This window comes from Euphorbia lathyris, chromosome 2 (genome assembly GCF_963576675.1).
Source record: "Euphorbia lathyris chromosome 2, ddEupLath1.1, whole genome shotgun sequence".
NCBI classification, from domain to species: Eukaryota; Viridiplantae; Streptophyta; class Magnoliopsida; order Malpighiales; family Euphorbiaceae; genus Euphorbia; species Euphorbia lathyris.
Window position 1 is genome coordinate 97,506,671 of NC_088911.1, and position 22,813 is coordinate 97,529,483.

The window sequence follows — 22,813 nt, forward strand, 5'->3', positions numbered from 1 at the left end:
TTCATAGGTGCCTTCACTTTGGCTCCACTCAACACTTCCCGACTTATCTTTATGATGGACCCTACCTCCATCATACTCATAAATATCGTCGTGGTAGGACCGGTCAACATCCTCCAACTTATCATTATGATGGAATCGATCTTCATCATCTTCGTAATGAGTCCCGTGCCGATCCCACTCAACACACCGACGCTCACTCTCACCATCATAGACTCCATCTTCATCTTCTTCACAAGCGGCCCCATATCGGTTCCACTCAATTCTCCTACGTTCATCCTCATCATAATACACTCTAGCATCCCCATCATAATCAAACTCATTTGCACGATGATAAGAGTCACCATCCTCACGTATTTCATCTTCGAAAACGCTCACTCCCTCTTTAAATTCAGCCTCAAATTTGCCTTCATAACAATTTCGATCCACACTTTTCTCTAGCTCATTCTCGGACTGATTTTCATCTTCACCAATCTCCTCTTCTAGCTCATCTTCTTCATGATCATATGGCATTTCACTTCCCTCTTCGTCCACAATTCGTTCTCTCCAATGACCTATCGTCTCCATCCGCTTCTCCCTATAATTCAAACCGACTAATTCACGTGCCAAGTCGTCGATTCAAAAGACATGCTACAACCCAACATGGTAGAACCACCAACATCTCTCCCATCACCATAGCCATCAATCTTTATACATAACAGGATTTCCTCATTCTTCCTCAATAGACTAACAAGCCCAAACCCACTCTCCTCTTCCTCAAGATGAATGTCCTCACCTCCTTCAAGCATACCAATGAAGTTATGCTCAAAGGGAATTTTATCACTCATATAGGGAGCATCCCTTGCAACATGGGTTTCCTCAATATTACCACTCACCAAGTCAACCTTCCCCATGTTTTTACATACAAGCATCCCTTCCTTCCCATCTATGAATGAATTTAAATCCTCCTCCCTAATTTTATGATCAACAATTTCACAATAAGAATCTAAATCCACTTCAACATCACAAACATCCAATTTCTCCCTAACAATGGGACTATCCACAATTTCAACATGAGAAATTGGGAGTTTGGGATTTACCTCTTTAATGTGACAAAGAGAAAAGATTGGTGAGGGATCTTTAGAAGGAAAAATGGAGGTTTCTTTATCTTTTTTTCGTTGGGCTCGACGTTGCCGCCTCCGACTATTTCGGGTTCCCCTTTGGAGTCTTTCCATCTCCTCTTGCTCCAAGTTCTCTCATCATCTTGGCAAGCTCTAGATCTATCTCTCTTACTTCGGCTTGCCATTCTTCAAGGCTCTTGGAGGTATACTCCATTAATAATTGTGAAAAGCTTGGTTGAACCATAATTGAAAGAAGTCTCCGTTAGGAAAACGATCGGCTTTGATACCAAATGATGCGGATTATTTCGGAACGTGTTAGTTTTAATCGTAAACTAATAAAGATGTTTCTTCTCAAGCTAAACTTGAAGGAGTGAATCCTGATTTTACGGCCTAAAATCCGTAGGAAATCAAAGATCCCCCATTGTTGAAGGTAAACAAGCTTCAATGAAGAAGATAATAAAATTGATTGATAAAAGTTGTCCTGATTACAAAGAAAGAGATGTATTTATAGAATTTCAAAAACCCTAAAACAAACCTAAAACAAATTACACAAAAGGGCAACTACATAATTAATTAAAAGGGTATAAATAAGGGTAGATTGAGGTAATCTTAAAAGGAGTAAATTAAGGAATTAAAATACGGAAATAGAAAGAGGCAATCAATGAGTAAATTAAGGAATGAAACTAAGGAAATAGAAGGAGTCAATTAAGGAGTAAATAAAAGAATGAATTAAGGAAATAGAAAGAGGCAAGGGCAAGGCAGTCAAATGAATAAAGTTTAACCCTAGTTTTCCCCCTCTTCTTTGCTTGACGTTGAAGACTACTTTAACTATCTCACGCTCCGCATGCCTTGAAGGACGCTCCACGCGAGTGGGCCTCTAGAATTGGTCCTCGTCAGTTGCATCTTCATCCCCTTCTCGAACCATCCCTCCACGCTTCGCTTGTCTTATAACACGCTCCGCGTGGACTAGATTAGTGGCCTCCTCTACGCGTGGTTCTCTTCCTCCCCTCTTAGCATTAGACTCATGCTCCACGGGTTCTATCTTTCGCTCCACGTACGAGCACAAGATGCCCTCATCAACAAGTTTTCGGGAGGATTTAAGCATTGTATCCGACATATAAATTTCTCAACCATTCCTCAACAAAACAAAAAACCCTAGATTGCAAAAAAAAAAAAAAAAAAAACGAAAAGAAAGCCCAAGTTGGGAAAGCTAAAACTTATAGATGCAATTTTCGATAAGGATAATTTTGAAAAATAGGTTCTAGAAATAGATCATCAACACGACTTGTTTTTCTCTTTCACCATAAGAACGATAACTAAAAAAAATGAAAAGAAAAAACTCTAATCAAATAACAAATGTTAGAGATGATTCCTCAAAAGGAAGAAAAATCAATATATGGATTTAAAGTTGTGCACGAAATGTTATTTGATATTTATCAATGTAAATCGAAGAGAGGGAAATGAAAAAAATGAAGAGGAATTACAAAATTAGAAGAATACGGTTGTTTAGTTACATATACACACATCTAATACAATTGTAAATAAAGACAAAATTACCCCTAAGTAATGTTACCGTTACAGAGTAAAACACTCGTAACTAATATTACCATTATTACTCGTATTAGTTAATTATAGCATTCACTAAATGAAAAAAACATTTAAAATTGAAACTGGTTTGTAACAATAATGAATACAAAGCTTTTCAACTTACAGGAATAGGATGTAATAACTCTTTCCATAAAATTAATAATGATTTTATTGTAAGGAAAGGAAATAGGTCGGAAGATTCATTCAAACACAAACAGAAACACATGTATACAATCCAACGTGTTTTTTGGCTTATCAAACCAAAACTAAAGCCGCGTAAGGAAACATATTTCATTTGGCTTTCCCAATAGCTTCATCAACGCCACGTTTTCTTTCCTTTTGACCTCTTCTGCTCTCTCTTTCTTTTTTAAATTTTTATTATTATTATTATACCTCATATTGATATTTTTAAACAAAATAAAATCATGTGAAGGCTGTTAAATTTCCAGACTTTCCTGTTATTGTCGCATGGATATCATTTTTTATTTGACCACCATTTTACATCATACACCTGTAATTTACTTTATACATATTAGCTGTTGGATTTCACATTATACCTCCAAATTAAACATATAATATAAATCTAAATTAAACACATATTTAATTACATTGAATTTAGATTCATATATTATACATTATATTGATATAGTTATTTTTGGTTAAAAAGGCAATAACATTTTTGGGAAACTGAATTATTGTATACCAAAGCATGTGAGAAAGCAAAGCATGAAGTGGGATATAGAAATTTTGTCACCGCATTCACATGGTTTACATTTTATATTCTGAGGCGCCTAATCAAACCCACTCACCTAAATAAATAAATAAATCAATCAATCAATAAATACCTTTAAAGCCCAAAAATTCAATTATATATTTCCAATTCTCATAATACATAATTTAAAAAATAAAATAAAAATAAAATGACAAATCCATGATTATAATGTAAATGACCAGTATTGAATTTATTTATTTATTTATTTTTTTTTGAAGTCACCAGTATTGAATTTATTAATAGCCCTTTCAGCGTTCTTACCTTATTTATTTTAATTTAATTATAGATTTTTGGTGATGACAAAGTATTTTATATTTGTGAGTTCTGAGTCCAAACAGTTGACCAAGCTGTGTAATTATCCATTCTTTCTTAGCTTGTCTGTCTGAAAAAGCCATCGCCTCTTTCTTTCTAACGCCCAATTAGCCTCTCTGATCTACTTTTTCCTTCTTCCTTCTCAAAGTTTGTATCTTTCCATTTACCCTTCTTCCTATTTATACATTTTGTTTTTTTCCTTCTCTCTATCTGTTCTTATCCCATCAATGAATTTCTGATCTTCAATCACAAAGCTCCTTCCTTTTTTTTTTAATCTTTCAGGAAATTCAACTTCCTATTTCTAATTCCTGATCTGGGTTTCTGAATCTGCTAAATGGGTTTCTGTTTTAGCAAAGAGAAAAGTCCACATAATGGTGCAGCAGGGACAGGGATGCACCATAATCAGAAACCCCAACCTCAAGAACATATGGCTTACACTTCCAAAGCTCCAGTTCAGCCGTCTTACCAATTACCTACCCAACCCCCAAAAAATCCTGCTACTGCTGCTGCAGCCCCAAGCCCTAAGCCAATCCCTAAATCGGATACAATCCTTGGAAAACCGTTTGAAGATGTGAAATTGCATTACTCACTTGGCAAAGAACTGGGTAGGGGTCAATTTGGGGTTACTTATCTCTGTACTGAGAATTCAACTGGGAAACAATATGCTTGCAAGTCAATATCCAAGAGGAAACTTGTTACCAGAAATGACAAGGAGGATATGAAGAGAGAGATTCAGATAATGCAGCATTTAAGTGGGCAGCCTAACATTGTTGAGTTTAAAGGTGCTTATGAGGATAAGCAATCTGTGCATCTGGTTATGGAGTTATGTGCTGGGGGTGAGTTGTTTGATAGGATTATTGCTAAGGGTCATTATAGTGAGAAGGAAGCTGCTTCTATTTGCAGGTCTATTGTCAATGTTGTTCATGCCTGTCATTTTATGGGTGTGATGCATAGGGATCTTAAGCCTGAGAATTTCTTGCTCTCTAGTAAGGATCCTAATTCTGTTCTCAAGGCTACTGATTTTGGGCTTTCAGTTTTCATTGAAGAAGGTAAGATGGATCTTACAATTTGGATGAATTTATGTCAATTGTCTTAATATTCTTGTCCTTTATGTTTTTGCAATTTGGTCTTGCCCTTTGAACTACTATAACTCATTGATTTGCAAATTATCTTGAGTGCCTCAAGGTTGACCTTCTGTTTGATGGGAGAATTTCTATCATACTCTTTAGAGCAATACACCAGACTAATCAAAATAGGGATGCATACCAGTCCATAGGAGATGATTGGTGTTAAGAAATAAATGTGTACAAGTGCATCAATTGATTGGCCGGATGTATTCATAGGATATAATTGTTGTTAAGAAATAAATGTGTAGAAGATCATCAATTGATTGATCAGGGAGTATTACAGATTTTCTCGTTTGATGGACCTTAATTCGTCTCTGGCCAATGAAAGTTGAAACTTGAATGCATTATTTTCTAGAGAGGATGGTCCTGTAATTCATATGGTCCTCCATTGTACCATTTTGAGTATATCTGACTTTTTACTATTAGATATTTATTGTTTTTTCACACATTCCATTCTGCTATGCATTTATGACATTGAAACAATTAAATTTCTGTAATTTCACTTCATTTGTTTGCTCTCTTTTGTAATTTTTTACTGCTATTGAGTTGCTTTTGCATCTTGTTAGTCTATTTTGGTAATCTGTTGCATGACTTGCTTTTGATACTTAGACTGTGAAAAAGGGAGGAGACAAGTTGTAGATTTTCACTTTATGTCTAACATCAATTATGAATAATTATGTTGAAAGTCTTGAAGTGAAGGAAGTCGGCTTCTTATCGTTCTTTAAAATGCCTTCTTTTTAAGTACAAACTTATCCATTTTTCTTGTTTCTTTTGAAGAAGATACATCATTTGCAGGATATACATATATATTCTTGGTAGAATCTTGTAGACTTCATTTGATTGTCCATATGTTTGACCATGAACCTAAATTCTGATAGACTTATGATACTCTCTTCAGGGAAGTCATACCGAGATATAGTTGGAAGTGCATATTATGTTGCCCCTGAAGTATTACGACGCAGATACGGGAAAGAAATAGATATTTGGAGTGCAGGAGTTATACTCTATATCTTACTTAGTGGTGTACCTCCGTTTTGGGCAGGTAAGGGAATATATAACCCAACATTTATCAATTGCTCGCTATCATATAGTTTGTGTGAGCTGTTTTGAAAATTGAATGTTGGCATCTTTCAAGCTGTTAATGAATTGTTACATTTATTTTGAACAATGTTCATGTGGTGATAATTTCGATTTCAGAGAACGAGAAGGGAATATTTGATGCTGTTTTAGAAGGAGAGATTGACTTTGAAAGTCAACCATGGCCATCAATATCAAGCAGCGCCAAGGACCTTGTCCGCCGGATGCTTACTCAGGACCCTAAGAGAAGAATCACTTCTGCTCAAGTTCTTGGTACGGATTCCTGAAATCATCAAAGTTGGTTTCTGTTATATTTTCTTATGATCTTTTCAAGCTTGTTATGGCATTTAGAATAAATGACATATTAGGATAGAGATGCATCTTTGCCAGGTTCATTTTTAGTACTAATCCAATCCTAACTTGTTTGTTAGTCAGTAACAAACTGAAGCTTACCATCAAGTGAACTCGATAAAGAAACCGACAGCTCACATATTTGATCTAAGTAACACTAGTCCAATTTGCAAACTACTTCGAGGACGTTTCATGTGTAGTGTTTCTTACTAAAATTTACCATTCACAGAGCATCCGTGGCTGAAGGAAGGGGGAGAAGCTTCAGATAAGCCGATCGATAGTGCAGTTCTCTCGAGAATGAAGCAATTTAGAGCAATGAACAAACTCAAAAAAATGGCACTGAAAGTGAGTAAAGGAATTACAAAGGAGCAAGTGAATCAATCATTGGATAAATGAAATGAACAATATTTATACTTACATATGTGTTTGATTGAATAGGTTATTGCTGAAAATCTTAATGCTGATGAAATCCAAGGACTGAAGTCAATGTTTGCTAACATTGACACCGACAATAGTGGCACTATCACTTATGATGAATTAAAGACAGGATTGGCTCGACTCGGATCAAAGCTCTCAGAAGCTGAAGTTAAACAGCTCATGGATGCTGTAAGACATCATTTATCGTAGAACTCTCAAGTTCCTACCGAATCAAAATGTAATACTTACATCGTTGACTTTTTATTCCAGGCTGATGTTGATGGAAATGGGACAATAGACTATCTCGAATTTATCACTGCTACGATGCATAGGCACAGGCTAGAAAGAGATGAACATCTTTACAAAGCTTTTCAATACTTCGACAAGGACAATAGCGGGTGAGTTTTTCATGAATTTCTCGGGTTCTTTAAGACTTACATCAGAAAAAGCAGTTCAAATTGAAGTTTTGATGGTGTCTTTGCAGGTTCATTACAAGAGATGAATTGGAAACAGCTATGAAGGATTACGGAATGGGTGATGATTCGACTATCAAAGAGATAATATCCGAAGTAGACACAGATAATGTAAAGTTGCATTCCACGAAACCGCCTTTGTTTTATGTTTTCTCTGTTGAGCTGTTGCATTACTGATAGTGTTGAGATTACAGGATGGTAGGATCAACTACGAAGAGTTCTGCACAATGATGAGAACTGGAAACCAGCACCAGGGCAAGATTTTCTAGATGTATGTGATTGTTTCGTAATGTTTTACGCACAAGAAATCTTCTCAAAACAACAATGGACATCTTCTGAATCAAATTCGCAGATGTTTTTTTGCCGTTGAAACCGATTGAAACATGAAATTTTCCCCCTAGGTGTAACCCTGTCCATATGTTGATATGTTTGGCAATTGAGATTTTTCCTTTTCTGAGAAAAATGCAGCAACCTATGTGTTTGTGTGATGAAATCAAAATTGTGGTGTAAAATGATTAGATTCTTGACATAAACATATCCAATAATTTTGCTTGATTTACATTATTTATTTACTAGACAAGTTTAATAAACTAGATAAGCTAAGGCCAAGCTAAAGAAAATTAACAATGAGGTCTGAGTCAAATGTTCATTTGTAGACCAATTTAGAGGAGAATTTTGATTCCTTCAAAACAAAACAAATTTACCTAAGAACGTCATTTTTAGGAATTTACATTTTTAACTATGGAAAACATTTTATTAGTATTTGTATTTTACATATTATACTAATTAGTCCATATATATTTTAGGGTTCCTAATGTGCTTATAATTGACATATTTATGAACACTCTGGATGGGTCAGTAAACCCCTTTTTCGAGGGTCAAACACGAATCAAAGAGGAAGAACGTAGGTTACAAACAGTGTTGTCAGTCCGGGAACCAGACAGACCCCAGTCAGGGTCGTTTTGGATTTTTTAAAATACAATAATAACCCAATGAAAATTAGGATAAATCCGTGACCCATCGGTTCAATTGGGAACTGGTCATTAAGGTGCATGTGAGAAATAATTGATTGCGGTGTTTTAAGTACAATTTGAATTATGTTCTGAACTTTAGTTTAAGGCATTATTTATATGTTAAACTATATTTTTATTATATTAAAATGTTGCTTTTATTTTACTTCTAAATTTTTGTTTTTTGTTTTTTCTTTTTCATAAGAGAAAAGCAACAAAACAAACAAAATAGAAAAACCAGTTGGCAGTCCAAAACAAAATCATGGTTCTAGACATGTTCTTGCAACACAACAATAATGTAGAATTCTGAACATTGAGGCTTTGGCCTGAAGCGGAGTACAAAAATTTCAAAATGTCAATCATCAATATAAGTAGTTGTTTATCAGAGGGTGTTTGGTTAGATAAATTTAGACTATAGAATGAAAATATAAATAAATTATTTTTAATTAAACAAATATAGCATGAGAATGGGAATCCATTACCTTAAGGGGACGTTTGGTTCACAAGGGTAAGAGAAAAAGAATCAAGAAAGGGAAACTAAAGGAAATGAATAACCATTAATTACCTTATGTGTTTGGATATACTTAGGAAAGAGAATGAAGTAAAGGGAATGGGGTAATCGCTTAACCTAAAGTGGGTAAAGTGAATGAGTTTTTTTGTAAACAAACAAGAACAAAGGGAATAAAACCCTCTCATTCTCATTCCTATAGACCCCAAACCAAACGCCCCCTAATTATGGCAATTATTGATTCCACTTTCTCCCCACATCAATCAAATTTCATTCCTATAAAAGAAAAAAAATTCTACACGTTTTCTTCACCACCCACACCCACGTTTTACCACTAACCATTCAAATAATGGTTTTTCTTTGGTTACAAATCATATATAAAATGTTTTTCCTCTCTAATTTATAATATAGTTTCTTACAATGATAATAAAAATTTACCAGGGTGATTTGAATTTTTTCATATTCTTTTTTATTGTAGTTATTATTATTATTATTATTTATTAAACTATTTTTAATAAATTGTATTCTCGATTCCGACCATTAAAAAACTAAACAACTTCAAAGAGAATCAGATTCCGATTCCAAATTGAATCAAACATAATAAATAAATAAATAGTCATTCCGATTCGGATTCCGTCACATTCCGATTCCGATTCTGAAGTTTAAACCAAATGCCCTCTTAATGAAAAGAAGGACGTCGTTTGTCGAAGAAAATGTGGGTAAGCGGAGGGCAATGCTTACATATTGGAAATTTTTGAATTTGGCATAGAAAAACAAGGAAAAAAAAATTGAGAAACATAAAGTGTCTTAAAGAAAGAATTAAAATGGCTTATTCTTCTTGGAAGTCAGATCCGTTGACTTGAGATTAGAGAGTTGAAATGCAAACTCCATGTACTATTTCACACCTAAGAGATCTAAGCAAAGACATAGTGTATTAGCATCGACAAATACTGTTGGGCTTGACCCAATTATAATTTATGAAATAAGTCAATGTGTCTTTAAGTTTTTCAAGTGAAAAGTATCTCACATTGCTTTCAAAGCATTTGGTGGAGATATTTATAAAGGAGGTCCTCACATGCTTGGGGTGTGCCCCAAGGGGTACCCACTTTTGTGAAAGGGTGAGGACCTACCTCTTGGTTGACCACCACACGCGCGCGCGCCGCCGCCGACCGGGCAGGGTTGGTGTGGTATAATTCGTTTTTTTATTTTTATTTAATTAATTACTACTACTCTGAATTAGTCTTTCTGAACGTTATTCTCTTAACGTCTATTTTCTGAACGTGGCTTTCTCAAAACTCAGTCTCACCACCTTCCCTTCCCCTGTATAAATAGGTGGTGTGAGACTGCCATTCAAACACACAATTAAATTTCATTCTGTATTTCGAAACTGAGCAAATTGAGAGTGTAGACAGAAACGATTTTTGTACGGTGCAATACAAAATCGTATTTACAGAGGGCTGTTTTATCCTGGAGGCGACCGAAGTTCATACTGTTTGCAATTTTCCGGCAGTTCCGCGAACGTCTTAAAGAAAGCGTCATTGTCCGCGACTCTGCCCATTTATTTTTGTTCGGTCTGTTCCTGTTTTCTGAGTTCCAGTTACAACAATTTTAAGACGAATTCAATTACTGCTGAGATGGCTACCGAACAATCAAATGGGATTGCTGAAATCAACAAACCATTCCGGTTTGAAGGAGCTCACTTCCGAAAATGGAGACAGAAGATGTTGTTCTACCACACAACAAAGAAGGTAGCTTCTGTTCTGACTTCTGAAAAGCCGATTGTTCCTGAAGATGGTGATGAGGCAAATGTTCGTGCTGGTGTTCGTGCTGCTGAAAGATGGACAAAAAATGATTTTCTGTGCAAAAACTATATTCTCAATGGGTTGACAGATGACCTATATGATTATTACACTGCTGAAGAAAAAACTGCCAAAGAAATTTGGGAAGCTCTGCAGAGGAAGTATGACACTGAGGAGGTTGGATCGAAAAAATATGCTGTCAGCCGCTACCTCAAATTTCAAATGACGGATGAAAAATCAGTGGAGATTCAATCTCATGAATTGCAAAAAATAGCACATGAAATCATTTCAGAAGGTATGCCTCTAAATGATCAATTTCAAGTTGCTGTCATTATTGACAAATTGCCTCCTTCGTGGAAAGATTTTAAAAATGTTTTGAGGCACAAACCAAAAGAATTTTCGATGGAAAGTCTGATTACACGCCTCCGAATTGAGGAGGAAGCTCGAAAATAAGATTTAAAAGAAGAAGTGCTTATTGTTTCTAATAACACTAAAAGGTCCACTGCGGTTCTGAACCCCACTCAAAAGAATTTTAAGAATCAGAACCGCAAACCAATCCAAAACTGCAACACCCGAGTTAATTTGAATTGGAACCTTCAAAGGAACCAAAATAGGCCACAACAACAACCACCTAGAAATGATGCTGCTTTCCTATGCTTTAATTGTGGGAAACCAGGTCATATGGCACGTAAGTGCAGGAACAGGCCAAACACTACTCCTAGTGTTAACCTGACTGAAGAGCAACATAATTTTGTTGCTATGATTTCTGAGATCAACCTCATAGGTGGATCAGATGGGTGGTGGGTAGACACTGGTGCTTCCCGCCATGTTTGCTATGATAGAAGTATGTTCAAAACATACACTGCTGTGACCGAAGATAAGAAAGTGTTATTGGGTGATTCCTGTTAAGCCCAAAATATACCTAAAATATTATCAATAATTACATCAATATTGCTACGAATTTATGCTATTCATACCTATTTAGAATACTTTTACTCTCGAATATGTTTCTTTCGTGCAAGGTACATAAATATTTGGTAAAATCCAAATAGGAGTAAAAAGAGCTTAAAAATAGAAGAAAAGCCCTACAAAAGGAGTCGAAGACGAAGAAAATTAATAACGCCAAGTCGAAGACACGAACAAGAGCTGAAAAACCGAAAAAGCTCTGTGTCGCGACCGCGGCCCCCCCTTTTCACGGTCGCGACACGCGTCCTTCAGCCTTTTTTCCCTTCGTCCGATGACCAAATTGTTTCTCCCCCATTCTCGGTAGTGAATTTGATATTCTCGGTACGAGCATGAGATTTTAGAAGCCTAGTTATACACTTTCGTTTTCGACGAAACACGATCGTTCGGGTGGATAAAGACGTCCTTTCGCAGCGGACACGATCCTTCACAAACGGACACGACACTTCAATCAAGACTCTTCAACATCTATAAACAAAGAGTTGATGGAGAGTTGAAGAAAAGAATGATATAATGAAACAATGATATAATAATGATATAGTGATATGTGTAGAAGAAAGAAATTAGTGTAGAATTTATGCAGAAATTCCGAATCAAGTGATTCAGAAGTTAGATTTAGATTCTGTAAAAAGCAATATGATGTACACACATTGTTTACAAATTAATAACAAATTCAGTAGCGTTTAGACATTGTTCCAGTTTAGTTTTCATTTTGGTAGTAGACCGACCCAGTCTCTATTACGAAGATTCAGCGAGAAGATTGAGTAGAGGATTCGCTCCTGAGCCTGACAAACTCTAACGAAACCCAAGGAAAGGATTGACAACCCGTTCACTTGCACGCCGTTGAAGAATTCAATGCTCCATGTTCTCTGTAAACTTGTATCAATTTATATTTCATCTAATAAAGTCCGTTCTATTCGATAGATTCTTATGCAGCACTTTGGTAAATGAGCCGAAGTGGATTGATGCTGGTGTTTTCATTAAAACGTATTTAATTCAAATCTTTACAAGGAAACTTTGTTGAACACTTAGGCAAATTATCATCTCGAAAGAGTTTTAATTTGATTAAGGGCAACTATCCCGAAAGGGTTTTGTCGCGTTCAAAGCCAATTAATTAGAGGTTCCGTCATTTATTTCATCTTTATAATTCGTACAAAGTTTAAAGTTGTTTCTTTGCTTAATGCAAACAAATATACCTTTTTACTTTTCTAAAGTACTAAAACGTTCCTGTTTTGCAAATTCAATCTTAAATCAGATATTTTCTAACATCTTCATATTCTAATCTAATTCTCATTCTAGCAATTTCAAAACCAAAACCGATTAAACGATTTTCCATATTATAAACCTTTAAAGTAAATTTAACCGATTATAAATAAGTTTTGTTCAAAAAAAACGTTCCCTGTGGGATCGATATCTTTTATTACTACAAGCGTATACCGTGTACTTGCGGAAATCGCTCAACAAGTTTTTGGCGCCGTTGCCGGGGAATGCCAAAATTTTTGACAAAATTTTAAATTTTTCGTGTTTTATTACGAATCTAGATTTATTCATACTTATTCAAACTTTTATATTTTTAATTATTTTCAATTACTAACATATTTATTTTTCAAATTCTGTTTTATAGGTAGTTTCGGTTCGTGCGAAATTTCAAGTTCATGCGCAGTTCTCGAAGTTCGGGCACGTCACCAGATCCTATTGACCCAGAAATTGAAAGAACTCTTAAAAAGAACAAGAAAGAAAAGAAAAAGAAAAACCAAACCCCAATAAAAACTAAAATTACCGAGCCAGAAGTTATGGCCACACTTATGGATTACGCTAGGCCAGGAGTGGCCGGTGTAACCAACAGTATAGTTAGACCCCAAATTAATGCACATCATTTTGAAATTAAGCCTACGTTGCTTAATATGTTGCAAAATAATGTAACGTTTTACGGGTTACCTAACGAAAATCCTAATACCCATTTGACATATTTCTTAGAAATTTGTGACACTTTTAAAATTACTGATGTAACTGCAGAAGCAATCAAACTTCGCCTTTTTCCTTTTACCTTGAAGGATCGAACCAAAGAATGGTTAACTTCTATGCCAGCCGCATCAATTGAAACTTGGGAACAATTAGCCCAAGCATTTTTTATCAAAATTCTTCCCTTTAGCAAAAACCGCAAGAGTCATTAAAGAGTTAACATCTTTTTCTCAAAATGATAGTGAAACTCTTTATGAGGCTTGGGAACGTTTTAAAGAACTTCAACGTTTATGCCCACACCACCAATTGCCCGCTGAACTCTTAATGCAAACATTTTATAATGGACTAAATCCTACAACAAGAGGTTCATTGGACGCTATGTCTGGAGGGTTATTCATGAAGAAAACATCTGCCCAAGCAAGAGAATTTTTGGAGGAAATGGCAATCAACAGCAGTATGTGGCCCGCGAAACGTGGACACCTACCATTAGCGAAACCATCATCCTCAATAACATCATCAGTTAAAGGTATAGTGAATCTTGATCCAGTAGCGATGTTGCAAGCCCAATTTTCTGCTTTGTCGCACAAAATTGATAGGTTTATGGCACCGTGTGATCCTAATGGTCAACCAATCTAAACAGATGTGGATTACGAAGGTATGAGTGAGATTAAACAGGTAAATTTTGTCCAAGGGCAAAACCAAACTAATAATCCTTATTCCAATACATATAATCCTGGATGGAGAAATCATCCTAACTTTAACTGGAGAGACAATAATAATGCTAATGCTAATCAAAATCGTACTACTAATTATCAAAATCAATCAAGAGATTCGATTAGCACTTTATCATCTAAAATCGACAAATTCATTGATGCGATGAGCGGAAAAATAAGTAATCACGACGATGGTTTTAAACGGATCGAGAATAAATTCGATCAGCTTATTAAAAACCAATCATCTAGCATCCATAATTTGGAGATTCAAATTGGACAACTCGCTAAATCAATTCCATCCCGCAAAGAGGGAAGTCTTCCAAGCCATACGGAAGAAAATCCGAAAGAGCATGTTAAGGCTATCACTCTTCATTCAGGGAAAAATTACTTAGGCCCGGAAATGACCGGAAATTCGACTTTACCTGGAACTGATTTACCAAAGCCCAAAGAAGATACGTTAAATCAAAAAGATGCACCGATTGACTCTAATACAAAAACTTTTGTACCCAAACCACCTTTTCCACACAAAGTCCGCAACAAGGACTATGATAAACAACTTTTAACATTTTTAGACAAACTTAAAAATTTGCATATTAATTTAACGTTTATGGATGCAATTACGCAAATTCCCAATTATGGTAAATTCCTCAAAGATTTAATTTCAAAGAAAATCAGTTGGGAAGGAATTTCATCCATTTCACTAACTGAAGATTGTAGTTCGATTGTGTCAAGTAATTTGCCCACAAAACTCAAGGATCCCGGATGTTTTACCATTCCGTGTAAATTGGGAGATATAGAATTCCCAAGTTGCCTTTGTGATTTAGGAGCAAGCATTAACTTGATGCCATTATCTATTTTTAATAAGTTAGGCTTAGAAGAAGACATCAAACGTACCAATATGGTTTTGCAATTAGCGGATCAAACCACTAAAAGACCATACGGTATAATAGAGGATGTTTTAGTTAAAGTTGACAAGTTTATTTTTCCTACCGATTTCGTTATTTTAGATTTTGCTTATGATGTAAATTGTCCGCTAATCTTTGGTAGACCGTTTATGAACACGGGACGTGCTCTAGTTGATGTGTCGGAAGGGAAAGTAGTTTTACGGATAGGAGATGATAAGATTGAGTTTGATATGAACCAAGCGATGAAATATCCTATGCAAGATTTCGCTTGTATGAAACTCGATTTAATTGAAGAATGTGTAAATGACATTGTTCAGAAAGAAGAAATAATAGAACTTATAATGAGTGATGAACTAGAAGATAAGGACCCAGAACCTTTGATTCGTGAAGATGGACCAGTTCCGCCTTCGATTGTAGTTCCACCTAAATTAGAACTTAAAGAATTACCAAGTCATTTGAGGTACGCTTTCTTAGGCGAAGGCGATTCTCTACCTATTATTATCTCTAACAAATTAACACAAGTCCAAGAAGAGAAATTGAAAGAAGTTGTTAGAAATAGGATAGGAAGTATGGGTTGGCAAATTTCAGACTTAAAAGGTATTAATCCGAGTATTGTAATGCACAGAATTCATTTAGAAGAAGATAAGCCACCTAAAGCGGATAGGCAAAGACGCCTAAACCCGAACATGAAAGAAGTAGTAAAAAGTGAGATTACTAAACTTCTGGACAATGGAATCATCTACCCTATCTCGGATAGTGAATGGGTTAGTCCAATCCATTGTGTACCTAAAAAGGGAGGCATAACAGTTGTAAGGAATGAAGAAGGAGAATTAATACCCACACGAACCACCACTGGTTGGAGAGTTTGTATAGATTATAGAAATTTAAATAAAGCAACTAGGAAAGATCATTTTCCTCTTCCTTTTATTGATCAAATGATCGAAAGGATAGCTGGTCATGCTTTCTACTGTTTTCTTGATGGTTACTCCGGATTCTTTCAAATATACATTTACCCGGATGACCAAGATAAAATAACCTTCACATGTCCTTACGGAACATTTGCATATAGAAGAATGCCCTTTGGTCTATGTAATGCACCTGCAACATTTCAACGTTGTATGACTGTGATTTTTAATGATTTCATTGAAGATATCATGGAAGTTTTTATGGACGATTTTTCAGTTTATGGAGATTCTTTTGATTCATGCCTAGGAAACTTGGATAAAGTTTTGTCTAGGTGTGAAGAAACAAATTTGGTATTAAACTGGGAAAAATGTCATTTCATGGTTGACGAAGGAATTGTTTTAGGTCACAAAATATCTGAAAAAGGATTAGAAGTAGATAGAGCAAAAACTTCAGTAATAGAAAAATTACCCCCTCCAACTACTGTTAAGGGAGTAAGATCATTTTTAGGACATGCTGGTTTTTACAGAAGATTTATTAAAAAAATTTCTGTAATTTCCAAACCACTCACTAATCTACTCATGAAAGATTCTACCTTTGATTTTAATGAAGATTGCGTTAAAGCTTTCGAAACATTGAAAACTGCTTTAGTCAGTGCACCTATTATTGCTAAACCCGATTGAGATTTACCCTTTGAAATTATGTGTGATGCAAGTGATTTAGTTGTCGGATGTGTTTTAGGTCAAAGGAAAGATAAGAAACTTCATGTCATTTATTATGCAAGTCACACACTGTCTGGTGCACAATTAAACTACACCACAACAGAAAAAGAAATGTTAGCCGTAGTTTTTGCATGTGACAAGTTTAGCTCATACTTATTAGGTTCAAAAGTTATTATTTACACTGATCATGCAGCATTAAGATATTTGTTTGCTAAAAAGGATGCAAAACCACGTCTAATTAGATGGGTTTTATTATTGCAAGAATTTGATATAGAAATTAAAGACAAAAAGGGAGTTGAAAACCTTGTCGCCGATCATCTATCGAGACTTGAAGATGAAAACGGTCCTATAGGTGAAACTATCGGTATACGAGATGATTTCCCTGATGAACATCTCTATCAAATGAAAAGTTTCATATCACCTTGGTATGCAGATATTGCTAATTATCTCGCAGCCAATATTGTTCCGGAAGGATTAAATTCCCACCAAAGGAAGAAATTTTTCTTCGATATTAAACAATACTTTTGGGAAGATCCTTTTTTGTTCAAAACTTGTGGTGACGGGATAATTAGGAGATGCGTTGGTGAAAATGAATTTGAATCCATAATGTCAGAATGTCATTCTAGCTTTTATGGAGGACATAATGGAGTTAACAAGACAGCAGCTAGAATATTTGAAAGCGGTTTCTTTTGGCCTATGATGTTTAAGGACGTCCGTTTGTTTATCACTCGTTGTGATAAGTGCCAAAGAACAGGAAATCTAGGAAGGAAAGATGAGATGCCCCTCACAACCATATTAGAAGTTGAAGTCTTCGACATGTGGGGAATAGATTTCATGGGACATTTTCCCCCTTCCAATGGTAAAACTTACATATTAGTTGCCGTCGATTATGTTTCGAAGTGGGTTGAAGCAATTGCAACCCCGACGAACGATTCTAAAGTTGTCGTTAATTTTCTTGACGATATATTCTGTAGATTTGGTTGTCCAAGAGTTATCGTTAGTGATGGCGGTACTCATTTTATAAATAAGAGTTTTGAAACACTTATGAAAAAATATGGAGTACGCCACCGCGTATCAACGCCGTACCATCCTCAGTCAAATGGCCAGGCGGAGATATCAAATAGAGAACTCAAATGGATTCTCGAGAAAACGGTTTCATCCTCTAGAAAAGATTGGTCTTCTAAACTCAATAATGCGTTATGGGCATACCGTACTGCATTTAAGACACCAATAGGAATGACTCCGTACCGTTTAGTGTATGGTAAGGCATGTCATTTGCTAGTCGAATTAGAACATAAAGCCTATTGGGCTATTAGAGAACTTAACTTTGACTTACATCAAGCAGGTAAGAAACGTTTGCTCAATTTAAATGAGTTAGATGAGTTACGTCATCTATCGTACGAAAATGCAAAGATTTATAAAGAAAAAGTGAAAAAATGGCACGATGCCAAAATTAAAGTTAAACACTTTAATGTTGGGGATAAAGTGCTGTTATTTAATTCACGACTTCGTTTATTTCCAGGAAAACTTAAGTCCAGATGGTTAGGACCATATTTAGTCGTCAAAACTTTCGATTATGGTTCTTTAGAACTGGAAGGTCCTAACGGAGTTCGATTCAAAGTTAATGGTAATCGATGTAAAATCTATTACGAAAATATTTCACAAATTGAAATTCCGTTCGTAACGAGATTATCTGACGTATAAATTACTCAGTTTTTCTTACACAGTTTATTTTGTTTTATTGTTTTTATGTTTTTGTTTATTTTATTTTTATTTTATTTTATTTTATTTTTCCAAAATGCCATTTTTATGATTAGATTACTTTATGTTATGATTTAGTTACGTAAATATTTTTATTTCATGATTTTAGATTTAATTTTTAGATAATTAGGATGAAATTGTAGTTTAAGGCAATTCTCTGCCGAGAATTTGAAATTCCCTGCCGAGAATACTCTTTTTCAGAATTGTCTATTTGGATTCGGATTTCTCTGTTCATGCCGAGAATTTTAAATTCTCTACCGTGAATCGGGAGCTAGCTTTGATGCCTGATTTCCACAAGGAAATCAGCGTGTCGCGACCGCGACTTTGCCATTCACGGTCGCGACACGCGTGTTTCCTGCGCTATCAGGTCTGAAATGTCACAATCCTTTCAACAAACCTCTTGACAAACGAAACATTGAGTTTCTTCATTTCCGAAAGGTGTAATTTTATACCTTTTCATAATTAAAACAACACCACTTTTCATCCTAAACTCTTATAAATTAATCCTAGAGGATTCAAGTTCTGTTACAATTTCTTTTCATCTTTGTCGGAACTCTGATTTTTCTTCACAAATACCGTTCTTTGCTAAAGTAACACAAACTTTGCACCATGCCTACCAAATACAAACCATCTAGGCACAACACTGCCTCAATCAACAAACGCCCAGACTTATCCAAGCGATATGGGGCGCCTTTTCCTATCTTCAACCACGATGAAGGTAGGCGTTATTGGAATCACCATTACAAATTCTTCACCGGAATGTTGTATATGGATGAATTCTTTAACAACCAACTTGGAATTACTGATGACACGAGCCGCTATATGGAGCGCCTAGGGTGGACAAAATTCGCCCAAATGCGATTTCCAATAATAGGCGACTGGATACTCGAATTCTTCTGTACCGTGCGTTTTACTAATAAACGACGAGTACGTCTCAGTTTTCGTCGAGAAGGCGAAATCTTCACTTTCGGCTATCCTGAGTTGCATGCTTGGTTTGGTTTTCCCCCGAGGGATACAATCAAACGTCATCCTGGACGAGACATGACATCCTCGGACATTTGGAGAATGCTCACTGGATTCTGGCGATTCAATTCAAAACTCGCCTATAATCACTCTTTTCGCTCCAACTCCATGTTGTATTTGCACAAATTTCTGTGTCACAGTTTATTCGGGCGCACATTCGGTAGTGTAGTCCGTGACACTGATTTATATGTTCTTGGAGATATATTCCAGGGCAATGTAGTGGATTCTTCCAAAATTCTGATGGAAGGTCTTGTCGCCGCTTCTCGATCCAAAGATAAGAAGATTGGGTTCGGCAATATAATCCGTGGAATAATTCTCGGTTCAAAGGGTACTATTGATGTTCCCTGGAGTGATGATGAATTTTTCCCGACAATTGACTATGAATTTCTCGAGCGCAAAGGACTTGTGAAACGTGTTTTTCGAGCAGGGCCTCAATTTCTGTCTGCACCGGAACGTGAAACTTTCGTGCAGTTTCAAATTGATCGTATTAAGGCCAGAAATATCCCGTTAGATAGGGATGAATATGTAGAATAGTTTCTATTTTTCATTTTATTTTTGTATATATTTTGTTTTAATTACTAGTTTGTTTTCATTATTTATACATATGTTACAATAATAAAGATCTTACTTCGTTCAATTCGTAATTTTTATCCATTTGATCCATTATATATACTTAGCATATTTCATATGGGTACATTCTAATTTTTCATAATCAAATTAAGATAAAAAGGATTCACATGAATTCATATGGTTTTCTATTTTTCCACACATATATCCACATTTAATTCAATTTGTAACTCGATTTATTTTTAATAAATTAAGTTATCATTTAATCAATTCAATTCATGCATTAAATATGTATTAACATGCACTTATTATGCATTTAATATGGTTCTCTTAACTTATATGCATAAATGCACATTTAAGTTTCATTAATTCTTCATAATAAATTTATTTTAATTCAATTTATTAAGGTTAAACCTTTGGTTTTCCTTGCAATTAATGTCATTTATTTAAGTTTTAAGTGCAGGAACACTTAATATTAAGTTCAGGAACCATTCCACAACAAAAAATGCACAAACCAAGTCAATAGGCACCAAAATCGGCCATTTCAACCAATTCTCTACCGAGAATTAAGAAATTCTCGGTATGACCAGCAAGTTCGGCCATTTTTCATTGCGAAAATTGCCTGAAAGTCGCGTGCCGTGGCCGCGGCTATGCCTATCGCGGTCGCGACACGCGTATAATTTGCCCTATTAAATCCGATTTTGTCACCAAATTTTGCCTATTCCTATTCCTATTCTACCTATTCACCTATCTATACAACCCTATATAAACCTACATATACACAAACCTCACATCACCTCTATTTTTACCCAATCCCTTACTCTAAACTCTTCCCCAAAAACCTACTTTTACTCTTCCCAATCTATTCAATCCAATTTCCTATATTCAATCAATCCCATATTCCAAACCCCCAAACTCATCTTCAAGCTTTGCTTTCTCTCTCAACTTCTTCTTCTTCTCACACCCTAAACACTCAAACCACCATCACCATGGTTAGGACAAAGCGTGTTGGTAACAAGCCCGCTGTTACGGAAGCTAATCGCCTTCGGGTTCAATGTGGAGCTTATTTTGACATCTATTCGGAGGAAGAAGCCGCTCGTTTCAAACATTTTTCTCAAGCCGATCGCCAATTTGTTGATATGCACTTCTTAGACTTTCATTCGGTAAGAACGTTGAATTTCTCTACTCGAATTGATGCCTTTATTGAAGCTTTGGGTTGGCAAGAATTCGTTAATATGCGTTTCCCGCGTATTAATGAATATGTGGTGGAATTTTTGGTCACTTTGTCCATGAACAAGAAGAAAACTTCAATTTCTTTTAGGAATAATGGTATCCCTTACACCATTGATTATGAAGCAATGGGAAACATGTTTGGTTTCCCTACTTCTGATTTTTACGTTAAGCCTAAGGATTTTGATAATGATGCGGTTTGGCAAACTCTCTCGGATCAAGATTATTTTAATTCGAAAAACACTTCAAGCAAGTTGATTAAGGACAATTGTGTGTTCTTCTTTCATAAGTATTTAAGTTTCTCCTTGTTTGGTCGTGTTGAGAGCTCAAAGGTTCAAGTTCGGGATTTGTATGTTTTGGATAATTTGCTTAAAGATTTGAGGATTGATAGCATTGGTGTTATATTTGACAATTTATTCCGTGCTTCGAGGGCTAGTACCATTCAAATACCTCTTTGTAATTTTATCACCGCAATTGTGTTGGGAGCTCGGGGTGAATTGGCCGACTATGACATGTCCACCTACCGTGGGTATGTTCCGCTTTTGGACATCTCGGCTCTTGAGCGAGCTCATTTATTTTATATGATACCCGAATTGCCCATCTTCGTGGCACTATGGGTGGTGGCACTTCAAGTTCACAATTTGTAGGTACCGAAGGCGGCGGAGATGCGGAAGGCGAGGACGATGACCCACCGGCTCAAGCACAACCCCAAGCACCTCAAGCGGAGGATGATCCGGTAGATTTGCGGAGGATTTTAAACCAAATCAATTCCAACAACCGTCAAATGAATTTAAGAATTGATGATTTGGTTGAAAACAATATGGTGATGAATGACAACCTCAACCTTTTGAGGCGTGAACATCGATCGACTCGGCATCGGATGCTTTCCTTTTTCCGACGCCGCAATGTGGAGACGTCACCTACACCCCCCGATTCACCACCTCAAGCTTAGGTTGTTTTCCTTTCATTTTATTTTTATCTTGTTATAATTTGGTACACTTTTCATTTTCTTATGTTTGGTACAATTTTTAATTTTATGTTGAATGCTAAATTTGCTCAATTTCAATCTTTGTTTCGTATTTTATGTTTTCTCCATTATTTTTGCACCAATGAGGACATGGTCCAATTTAAGTGTGGGGGGAGACATTCATATATCAATTTCTACACAAATACGAAGAAATGCAACGAATGATATTCATGCAAATGCAACACATTTTATTTTACAACACTAATATATTGCAACCTATTTTTTTTCATTTTTCATATGTTCATAAATTAATCATAAGTTAATATGATTATTTGTTTAGGTTATCATTATCGATAGAAACAATATTTCTATACGGGTAATATATTTTTCAAATTTTTCACAAATCTCCGATACGATTTTAAGAAAAATTATCTCGAGTGAATGTATTTAAGTAATAAATTCTTTATTTTCAATCTCTATTTTATATCATGTAATTCATGATAGAATAAATCTTATTTTAAATTTTCAATTAGGTTTATAGGCTTTTAATTAAATAACAATTTTTTA

The 22,813-nt window shown here is 35.6% G+C and overlaps 1 protein-coding gene and 1 non-coding gene across 2 annotated transcripts; one reads left to right on the forward strand and one right to left on the reverse strand.

Moving 5' to 3' along the window:
* Positions 1–3,754: 3,754 nt before the first annotated feature.
* Positions 3,755–7,772, forward strand: LOC136219081 (calcium-dependent protein kinase 2-like). The gene is made up of 8 exons (XM_066006310.1): positions 3,755–4,817; positions 5,794–5,937; positions 6,093–6,245; positions 6,553–6,668; positions 6,762–6,929; positions 7,011–7,138; positions 7,225–7,324; positions 7,408–7,772. The coding sequence occupies exons 1-8, from the start codon at positions 4,103–4,105 to the stop codon at positions 7,480–7,482; spliced, it is 1,599 nt and encodes a 532-aa protein (XP_065862382.1). The 5' UTR covers positions 3,755–4,102; the 3' UTR covers positions 7,483–7,772.
* A 5,884-nt stretch (positions 7,773–13,656) lies between these two features.
* LOC136221038 (small nucleolar RNA R71) lies at positions 13,657–13,763 on the reverse strand. Its single transcript, XR_010684830.1, has one exon. It is a non-coding gene; the product is annotated as a small nucleolar RNA R71 (small nucleolar RNA).
* Positions 13,764–22,813: the final 9,050 nt, after the last annotated feature.

Bases quoted from the DNA above. Each gene is read 5' to 3' on its own strand.
- LOC136219081 (XM_066006310.1), top strand. From the start codon at position 4,103: ATGGGTTTCTGTTTTAGCAAAGAGAAAAGTCCACATAATGGTGCAGCA. The intron at 6,246-6,552 runs GTACGGATTCCT...TACCATTCACAG, and splicing joins CACTTCTGCTCAAGTTCTTG to AGCATCCGTGGCTGAAGGAA. The intron at 7,139-7,224 runs GTGAGTTTTTCA...GTGTCTTTGCAG, and splicing joins TTCGACAAGGACAATAGCGG to GTTCATTACAAGAGATGAAT.